The sequence below is a fragment of the Aquarana catesbeiana genome, linkage group LG07 (genome assembly GCF_042186555.1).
Source record: "Aquarana catesbeiana isolate 2022-GZ linkage group LG07, ASM4218655v1, whole genome shotgun sequence".
Taxonomy (NCBI): Eukaryota; Metazoa; Chordata; class Amphibia; order Anura; family Ranidae; genus Aquarana; species Aquarana catesbeiana.
Window position 1 is genome coordinate 278,733,133 of NC_133330.1, and position 11,066 is coordinate 278,744,198.

The window sequence follows — 11,066 nt, forward strand, 5'->3', positions numbered from 1 at the left end:
TCCCGTTAGAGAGATTCCCCCTCTCTGATAACCTTTCCTGTTTACCGTTATCATTGAAAGACAAAGTCGAAAAAAAAAAAAATTTGGGTTGATATCAGAACAGTAATAGAAGGGAAATTTTCCAATGGGGACACAAAATCTGGTGACACATCAGGGTTCCCTCACTTTGGATGGATTTCCTCTTACTTCCTGTTTGGCCATGGGACAGGAAGTGAAGGGAAATCTCCCTAATGGGACACAGATGGCAAAAAAACTGACAGGGGTTGGAACCATCCCTAACTCTATACAAAATGAAAAAAAAAAGTTTTGCCTTAAGTTCTACTTTAATTTTTCCCAGATCAAGTTCTCATGTGTTTAAATACCCTTAGACACATTCAGAGCAATCTTTTTCTGGATGTGCAACATTTTATTTTCTTTAACTGCAGCTAATCGAAATGCCCCTAAATGTTGGTAAAGGCACAATGTGAATTATACCAATTCAATTAACTACATGCATGTTTATGAATTATTGGAAATGGCCTATAAACACATGTAAATACATACAATATCCTGTATGTCATTGTCATTGCCCCGTGTTAATGAGGCCTATGTGTTGATATGGTCTTAAAGTGAAATTCCAGCTTATATCTAACTTGTCTTAGAACTGTCCCCTCCCCCTTCTCTTTCTTAACACCTATGCTAACTAACCTGTGTAAGAAAGATCAATATATTTACCTATTTTTAGGCTGCTCTGGTCATGTGATCTCCCCCTAAGCCAGCCAGCGGTAGCTGAAGGGTGCTAGGCCAAAGACACTAGACCAATCGGGATAATAATATTTTATTTACTTTCTTGCATTAAGAGAGGTATGGACTCAAGAGAGAGAGAGAGATCATTTTGCCCCTGTGCAAATCATTAATAAGACCTCATCTGGAATATGCAGTTCAGTTTTGGGCACCAGTTCTCAAAAAGATATCGGGGAACTGGAGAAAGTGCAGAGAAGAGCAACCAAACTGATAAGAGGCATGGAGGAGCTCAGCTATGAGGAAAGATTAGAGGAATTTATTCTCTCTTGAGAAGAGGATATTAAGGGGGATATGATCAACATGTACAAATATATAAGGGGTCCATATAGTGAACTTGGTGTTGAGTTATTCACTTCATAGTCAAAACAGAGGACAAGGGGGCACTCTTTACACCTAGAGGAAAAGAGATTTCATCTCCAAATATGGAAAGGTTTCTTCACAGTAAGAGCTGTGAAAATGTGGAATAGACTCCCTCCAGAGGTCATTCTGGTCTGCTCAGTAGATTGCTTTAAGAAAGGCCTGGATTCTTTCCAAAATGCACACAATATAACTGGGTACTGACATTTATAGGTAAAGTTGATCCAGGGAAAATCTGATTGCCTCTCAGGGGATCAGGAAGGAATTTTTTCCCCTGCTGTAGCAAATTGGATCATGCTTTTCTGGGGTTTTTCGCCTTCCTCTGGATCAACTGTGGGTATAGGATTGGGTATATAGGATTGTTTTGATATTATTTTTATTTATTTATTTATTTTTATGGTTGAACTGGCTGGACTTGTGTAATTTTTCTACCTGACTAACTATGTAACTATAATAATACTGTAATTCTTGACCCCACAGTACCATGCTGCCAGCAGTCCACTGGAAACATGGAAATGATCAAAACAAAACTTATGTACTGCGCCCCTATTTACCAGTGCGCAGCACATAGGTATGGTTTGTATCTTGAAGACTAGATGTCCAGAGTACCCCGCCCCCCTTACATCACAGTGCACCCCCCTTGCCTTGGCTTTGGCTTGCGGGCCTTGTGTTTGACACATATGCTCTCACAGGAAGTTGTATCACAGCAACAAAGACTTGGAGGAGGCTGAGAGCAATCAAAGCAACTTTTCTGAGTTAAGAATACATAGTTGAATAGATTATTTTTCTTTTAAACCAGAATTTAGTGGCACTTTAAAGTCAAACTTCACTCTTTCAATCAACATGGACTATTTTTAAAAGAGAAGTGTGGGATTTCAAAATAACAAACATTCATAATTTCCCCTGCTGGCTTTACACTGAGGACTGTGCTCACCGGCTCTGTGCTCTAACCCTCCAGTGCTCACTGGACCATCGGGCTGTGGGAGGGGGGGGCAGCTGGCTCAAGCTCTAAGTAGTGTACTGAGAGGCTGAGCCAGCTGCTGCTCAGGCTTCTGGGTGGATTCTGAAATTAGTCGGGATCCCTCCAGAGCCTGGATCGGCTCAGGATCTGGGTCACAGGAGTACAGAACGAAGTGACCCACAGGAGAAGTATGGCCCGAAAAAGCTAGGTTGTTTTTCAAAGTAAAGCATAGAGACATGGATGGATGGTACGTTTGCTTTGAATATTAAAAATGAATTAAATAGCGTTTTGCTAGTTAGTTCTGCTTTAACTGTGATAGACCTAAGATAGACCCAACATAAGATATACTTTCCTTTTGTTTGTATCTAGTGCATCTGCCACATTTTGATAAACATTAGCAAAATTCTAAGCGAAAGACCCAACTGGCAAAAGAATTGGCTGCCATTCAGCACTGACTGATTTCGCCAACACATACTTGTAAACAGTTGCAGCTCATTATCGAATTCCAGTTGTTACAATCTTAAGTCTTCCAACTCCGGCTTGCAATTGTTTACTAAATCCCTAGGTTTGCGTTTTTAGAATCGTTATAAGAAAAAAGATAGAAAATCTTTAGTTTAGCAAACATTTCATTTTACCACTGGAGGGCAATGTTTTTCTATAGATTTCTTTTTGTGGATGTCTAATGGGAAAGGTTTTCTGTTGTATTTGTATTTTTCCACTTGTAAAAGTTCTTTTTTTTCTGTGTTCTTTGGGTCCGATTCATGCTCTCCAATCTCCCACCTTACCCTCCATGCTGGTAGGTGTTAAGTATCTTCTGATGATGTCTTTCAGCCAAACGTTTAAGAGGTTTGCCAGCACTGCCAACATCCAATGCACGGAGATCCTGGAATACTGCCAAAGTTTGGGAAAACCCGTCCATTTTATTCCTTCTTTCCAGGTACTGTACCTGCTACCAACACAGTTTATTCTGCATGTTGCTCTTTAGTATTTATTTTCTAACATTTGCTCCTTCTATAATCCTGTTAATTTAATGCCCAGTCCCTGTCTTTTGGAGTTTATGTCCATTTCACCATTTCCCACACATACAGGTATTTTATTAAAATTGGCGACTAAAAATACAACCTAATTGTACAATCCATGTACAATTTCCTTTAAATTTACAGGCTTAAAGTCTTACTAAACCCACAACAGTAAAATCACTCTGTATATGCAGTAAGGCATGCTTGTTATACTCACTGTGGAACCTGAGGGGTTAATCCTCTGCATTGTGTAAAAATGCTGTTTGATCCTGTCTTCTCTGATCCTCCCCTTCTTCCACAGTCCCCAATCCATCTCCTGATAGAACAGAGTGTTGGGGACACTCTGCACATGCTCAGTTTGGTGTGTATTGCTGGAGAGGTTTTTTTCTTTTTGGGAGAGTGCATGTGACCAGCACAGAGCCAATCAGCACTGTCCAGACAGTGGGTCAGGGGTTCTATAGCCTCATAGGACAGTCAGAGTGGAATGAAATCTACTCTTACAAGCTTTAACCAGACACTGATAGAAGTCATAAGACTGCTATATATTGTAGATGAGAAAAGGTATTCAGCAGTTTATATTTACTAAAATCATTACAATTCCATGTTCTGTGTACTGTGGGAGACCAGATATAGTGAATGCAGAGTCCTGGGTTTAGTAACACTTTAAGCTGGGTATACACATTCTGTTTTTGTTTTTTGTTCAACTAGCGGGTTAAACGAAAAAAATAAATAAAAACTGAGATCCCTGCATCCAGGCAATGATGTGTGATGCTGGGACCTTTCCTGCTCAGGTATTCTATTCTGATAGCAGGCACCCCGCGGGCACTCACCCACCCCCGTCAAAATAAACTGATCAGAGCTTGCAGCTATTGGCTCATTAGACCAGCTTCAGTTGAACAGACAGCAGTACGCATGTACCTACTTTCAGTACGTGTGTACCAGCCTTTCGATTTAGCAGCTGTATAGTGCAAAGGCCTACAACAACAGTCCATTTAGTGACCATAAAGTCAGTTCTCAAACTATATAGTTGTCAGTACATCTAAAGGATGTTGTACAATTAGCTTCTGACCGAGAATAAAGTGATTGTAAAATGTCTTTTTTTTTTTCTATAAAAATAACAAACATGTCATACTTGCCTGCCCCTTTGTAGTGGATTTGCACAGAGCAGCCCAGATCCTCTTCTTCTCTGGACCCTCTTCTGTGCTCCTGGTCCCTCCATCCTATCGAGTGCCCCCACAGCGTGGCGATCGTGGCCACGCCATGTTGCTAGGACACAGTGCAACTCTGATCTCTGTAAAGAGCCGTTTCCGCGGCTCTTTAACCATGTGCTCGGCTGTGTCCAATCACAGCCGGTCACAGGTAAACACCAGATGCCGGTAATCGGTGCCATCTCCTCGTAGGGGACAACAAAACATGTAATGATCATCAGAGCCCTGATTACATTATAGCGCCACCAGTGTCACCAATCAGTGCCAGCAATCAGTGCCCATTGCCCACCAGTGCCAGCAATCAGTGCCCACCAGTGCCAGCAATCAGTGCCCACCAGCGCCCACAAGTACCACCAATCAGTGCCCATTAGTGATGCCAGTCAGTGCTGGCTATCAGTGCCGCCTATCAGTGCTGCCCATCAATGCCCATCACTGCTGTCCATCAATGCCCATCAGTGTCACCCATCAGTGCTCATCAGTGCCACATATCAGTGCCCATAAGTGCAGTATATTAGTGCCTCCTCATCAGTGCCACCTAATCAGTGCCCATAAGTGCCGCCTCATCAGTTCCCATAAGTGCCACCTCGTCAATACCCATCAGTTCAGCCCATCAGTGCCGCCTCATCAGCGCACATCAGTGAAGGAGAAAAATTACTTATTTACAAAGTTTACTGACAGAAACTAAGCAAAAAACTAGTAAACTTTTTAGTAAAAATGAAAAAACCCAGCAGTGATTAAATACCACCAAAATATAGCTCTATTTGTGTGAAGAAAATGATAACAATTTAATTTGGGTACAGTGTAGCATGACCACACAATTGTCATTCAAAGTGCGACAGCTCTGAAAGCTGAAAAATGGCCTGGGCAGGAAGGGGGTGTAAGTGCCCTGTAGGCAAGTGGTTAAGCTAAAGTTGTCTTATCGATTGATTGAATTTCAGGCTAGTTCAGCAGGAAGCAGCCAAATTTTGATAATTCTATGGCCATTCCCGCTAGACAGAAGTCAATGAATGGGATGTTGGAACATTTTTATTCAATCAGTGGGCTGCAACCAATAGACTTTAGTGCTGATTGGTGCATTCTGGCAGTGGAGGAGTCCCCAATTTCAGAATATAATAGCATAGCGAGGAGGACTCTTGTGTGGATGGGAAGACTAGTTTGGGTTTTTTTTCGATCAGCCCCCTGGCTGATCAAAAAAGAAAAGAAAAGTGATCCATCTTTGGCCAGCCTTAGGTTTAGACCAATATTGTCCATATGCCAATATTTTTCATATGCCATGTGGTATATTAGGACAACGGTGTTATGAGCATCCTCACCTCTTTGTTATGCACAGCCCCGTGTTGAGGAATTCCACAGCCCCAGCAAATTGGGATGGCAGCCTGATATTAGGTGATAGCTTCCTGTGGGTTCATTCCAATCTCAGTTTGGCCTGAACCTTATAGTGCCTTGAAAAAGTATTCATACCCCTTGACATTTTCCACATTTTGTCATGTTACAACCAAAAATGTAAATGTATTTTATTGGGGTTTTATGTGATAGACCAACACAAAGTGGCACATAATTGTGATGTGGAAGGTTATGATAAATGGTTTTCAATTTTTTTCACAAATATCTGAACAGTGTGGCAAGTATTGTAATTAAGCCCCCTTTACTCTGATACCCATAACTAAAATCTAGTGGACCCAATTAACTTCAGAAGTCACTTAATTAGTAAATAGAGTCCACCTGTGCGTAAGTTAATCTCAGTATAAATACAGCTGTTTTGTGAAGCCCTCAGAGGTTTGTTAGAGAACCTTAGTGAACAAAAAGCATCATGAAGGCCAAGAAAGACACCAGACAGGTCAGGGATAATGTGGAGAAGTTTAAACCCGAGTTAGGTTATAAAAAAATATCCCAAGCTTTGAACATCTCACTGAACACTGTTTAATCCATCACCCAAAAATGGAAAGAGTATGGCACAACTGTGAACCTACCAAGACCTGGCCGTGCACCTAAACTGACAGGCCGGGCAAGGAGAGCATTAATCAGAGAAGCAGCCAGGAGGCCCATGGTAACTCTGGAGGAGCTTCAGAGATCCACAGCCCAGGTGGGAGAATCTGCCCACATTAGTTTTGCACTCCAGAAATTTGGCCTTTATGGAAGAGTGGCAAGAAGAAAGCCATTGTTGAAAGAAAGATTTAAGAAGTCATGTTTGCAGTTTTCAAGAAGTCATGTGGAGGACACAGCAAACGTGGAAAAAGGTGATCAGATGAGATTAAAATTGAACTTTTTGGCCTAAAAGCAAAACACTATGTGTGACGGAAAACTAACACTGTACATCACCCTGAACACACCATCCCCACCGTGAAACATGGTGGTGGCAGCACCATGTTGTTGGGATGCTTTTCTTCAGCAGGGACAGGGAAACTGGTCAGAGTTGATGGAAACAAAAAAAATAACAACAAAGCCTGGGGAATGCCCAGAAAAAAACCCCAAGCCTACTTACCAACCAGCTTGCAGGCAACCGAATTAACCTGTCTAACAATATGTGTTAAAAACAGGGGATTAGTCCGCACGCATTTGCAAACACATGCGTAAGCCACAGAGCCTCGTCACGGCACCCTGGTATCTGTGGTCCTAACACTAAAACATGAGTGTTCCCACAGTGGAGGCACATGCATTCTGATGGATAAATGAGGACAGGTGGCTGAAGGAGAGCCTACCCCTTCTTAAAGGTACTGGAGCACACCAAACACCCAGCAGGTAGCACAATGGCTGCAAAGGTGTTGGTGCGCTGCTGGACCAATACAAACACCAATGTGATAGCAAAAAACTTGCCACCGCCCTCATCTATAGCAGGCAATAGCAGTAAGCGACATTGGAAGTCTAAAGCAGATAACAACAAAGCCTGGGGAATGCCCAGGAAAAAACCCAAGCCTACTTACCAACCAGCTCGCAGACAACCGAATTAACCTAACAGTATGCGTTAAAAAATACAGGGGTTTAGTCCGCACGCATTTGCAAACGCATGCGTAAGCCACAGAGCCTCGTCACGGGACCCTGGTATCTGTGGTCCTAACACTAAAACATGATTGTTCCCACAGTGGTGGCACATGCATTCTGGTGGATAAATGAGGACAGGTGGCTGAAGGAGAGCCTACCCCTTCTTAAAGGTGCAGGAGCACACCAAACACCCAGCAGGTAACACAATGGCTGCAAAGTTGTTGGTGCGTTGCTGGACCAATACAAACACCAACGTGATAACAAAAAACTTGCCACTGCAGTTGATGGGAAGAGTTGACGGGAAGATGGATGGAGCCAAATACAGGGCAATCTTAGAAGAAAACCTGCTAGAGTCTGCAAAAGACTTGAGACTGGGGCAGAGGTTCACCTTCTAGCAGGACAACGACCCTAAACATACAGCCAGAGCTACAATGGAATGGTGTAGATCAAAGCATATTCATGTGTTACGCCTCATACACATGATAGGCCTTTGTAAAAACTTTCCCGTGGGTTTTTGTACAAAGGGCGTTGGCCATAAGTTTGTATTGCATACACACGGCAGAACTTTTTCAGCCAACTTTCACCAAATCACGTGGCTTTTCAGCTCTTTACCACCACCCTTTGGTCAACTTCTGTATTGTCTGATATTGTGTTAATCTCGCCGCTTTTATCGGCGAGATTGACACCTTACGAGCCGAGTTCACACCGGTGTGGGGATCCGACTTGGATCCCCGCCAATGCCAGGCACTGTGTTTGGTATGAATCATGAGGGGGAACTCCACGCCAAATGTTAAATAAAAAACAGGCATGGGTTCCCCTCCAGGGGCATACCAGGCCCTTAGGCCTGGTATGGATTTTAAGGGGAACCCCCTACACTAAAAAAAACGGCGTGGGGGTCCTCCCCAAAATCCATACCAGATCCTTATCCGAGCATGCAGCCCGGCCGGTCAGGAAAGGGGGTGGGGACGAGCGAGCACCCCCCCTCCTGAACCATACCAGGTCGCATGCCCTCAACATGGGAGGTGAGTGCTTTGGGGGAGGGGGGGGCCCGCAGGGCCCCCAGCCCAAAGCACCTTGTCTCCATGTTGATGAGGACAAGGGTCTCTTCCCGACAACCCTGGCCGTTGGTTGTCGGGGTCTGCTGGTGGGGGGCTTATCGGAATCCGGGGCATGCTAATGGGCAAAAATTTCACTCTCTAGATGTGCAAAGCTGGTAGAGACATTCCCAAAAAGACTTGCAGCTGTAATAACAGCGAAAGGTGGTTCTACAAAGTATTGACTCAGGGGGGCTGAATACAAATGCACGCCACACTTTTCACATATTTATTTGTAAAAAATATTGAAAACCATTTATCATTTTTCTTCCACTTCACAATTATGTGCAACTTTGTGTTGGTCTATCACATAAAATCGCACTAAAATACATTTACGTTTTTGGTTGTAACATGACAAAATGTGGAAAATGTCAAGGGGTATGAATACTTTTTCAAAGCATTGTAGCTTATCCTAGCTTGTAATATGTGCAGCCTGCCTAAACAAAAAAATGCAAGGATTATTAAATGAATCATTGCATGCACATTTCTTGAATCTGGAAGTATTGTTTTGATATTATTTGTCATCTTTGCATATGTGAACATTCAGGTTGGATTCACATTTTATGTGTTGTCGTAACTCATAGTAATAAGCAAACTGCACCACAGCATTTAGTAATCAGGGGCGGGGCAAGCTTTGACAAAAAATCCTAGAAGCTGATTGGCTACAATGCACAGCTGCTCCAGATTCTGTGTGCATCAGTTTTAGTAAATCTCTCCCCTTGTTTTTAAGTGCAAGGTCCTCTTTTTCAGCACAAGATTGAAAATTAAGAAACAGACAGGCTTTGAAAGTTTTTTTATGAATGTGACCTCTGCCAAATCTGGATGAATCTGCACTTATTCTATTTGTGAGAAAAGATGATAGAGCTTGTAACTGAACTACATATGGGAGCATTTCTCACAATTTTAACGCTTAAGATGATTTTTGCCATATTGATGCTCTTGCAACAACACAGTTGAGTACTGGCTGTGATACATTTTTGTTTATTTGCACCAACTGTTACATTATCAGGGCAAACTTTCCAGGGTCAACACCTTTCTTCTCAGTCCAAATAGTGCTGGTACCCAAACGTGTAACAAAATGTTAAAAAAATCATTTGCAAAGACAACAATCTCTGGGAAAATAGTGGGGAATTTATTAATACTGGAGTTAACCAAATCCGTAGCAGTTGTGCTTAGTAACCAATAAGCTTCAGCCAGTTAAACTTTGAAAATAAAAACTGGAAGCTGATTGGTTGCCATGCACAGCTGCCCCAGATCCTGTCTGCTCCAACCTTAAAAAAATTCCCCTCATAGGGTAACAAAAGTGAGAAAGTTAGACAGACAAAGAATAGAGAATGGGTAATGAAATCTGAGGGGAGAGGAAAGAGTAAGAGAAGGGAGCAGTGGCGGCTGATGCTAAACAATTTTGGTGGGGCGAAAACAAACCCCTCCAGGTCCGCACTTACCCTACAAACGTAGCCCTCCAGCGATCACAGCTTCCGTGTTCACCCGGTCTTTGTTCCGGGTTCCAAATCTTCAGCCTCCTGTCCTGATTGGCCGGGATGAGAAGGCGGAGACCGATATCGAATATTGATTTGCTAAAATCACAAAGTGGGAGGATTCAGGGCGCAGTGCTCTGTGCCCCCCGAGGACAACATAAAACAAACTACTTAGAGCCTCAGGCTCTAATCACGTCCTTGTAAAATGACAGACCTAATAGAAACCTATTAGTCCGGCACTATGCACAGTGCACAGCCACACATGTAGAATGATTGATTTTTAAAAAAATTATAATATGACTAACACTTTTTAATTTTAGGATGTTAAAAAATGTTAGTCATATTATCAGTTATTAAAAAAATAAATAGTTCTATGATGAGATTATGCAAACTAGGGGGTCGGCGCCCCTTATGGACCGTCTGCCACTGGAGGTGAGAATGGTCATAAAACTATTTGGTGATGATTTGGAAAGCTGAAGTCTGCGTTCAGTCTGTTATTCCTTGTGTCAAACAGAATTATCATTCATAGTTCAAAGATTTTTCTTTACTAAGCATTTTTAAAGTTACCTATAAAAAACAAAACATTATTGTCTTTTATAAGGTGGTCTGGTTGTGAGAAATAATGTCCTATGTGTGTAGTAATCCTTTTCCTTATTTTCTTTTGTAGTGCCCTCTAGTGTGTGCTATTAGAATTGTAGTGTAGGAAAATCTAACTGTAAATTTGAGTCTTAATTGGGTCAGGGTTTTTTATAGTTCAGGGCTGGGTGACTGATCCTAGCAGCTCTCTGGTGCCCCTCCCCTGGTGTCTGGAAGGTTGGAGAACCTTCTAGAATTAGAGGCTGGGGGTTAGGAGGAGCTGCCATGAATATTTATGGGGCCTCAGTCAATCCCCAGAAGTTGGCTGGCAGGGGGGCAGAGACAACCCCATAAATAGACATTGGCCATTCCAGCTGGGGAGTCGAGTGGAAGATATAGATACAGTGTTGAGGAAGCTGTCGGTGGCCCTGAGGGGTACCCCCTAGCGCGGGGGGGGGGGTGTCCTGCCTTTGGCCGGTTGCTTGGGTGCTAGAAGGATCCTGCAAAAAACACAAAATGAGGCTTACCTGGAGGCACAGGGGCAAAGAGAGAACAGAGTGAGTAATTAAACGCTGGTTGGGACTAAAAAAGGGGGAGACTGCCACATGTAG

At 42.9% G+C, this 11,066-nt stretch overlaps 1 protein-coding gene across 1 annotated transcript in view; it reads left to right on the forward strand.

Annotated features, from left to right (window-relative positions):
• SEC16B (SEC16 homolog B, endoplasmic reticulum export factor) overlaps positions 1-11,066 on the forward strand; it is a 367,224-nt gene that overhangs the window by 171,826 nt on the left and 184,332 nt on the right. Inside the window, exon 12 of the mRNA XM_073592046.1 lies at positions 2,933-3,038. Coding sequence (XP_073448147.1) covers positions 2,933-3,038 — 106 coding nt within the window. The remainder of the gene's footprint in view (positions 1-2,932; positions 3,039-11,066) is intronic.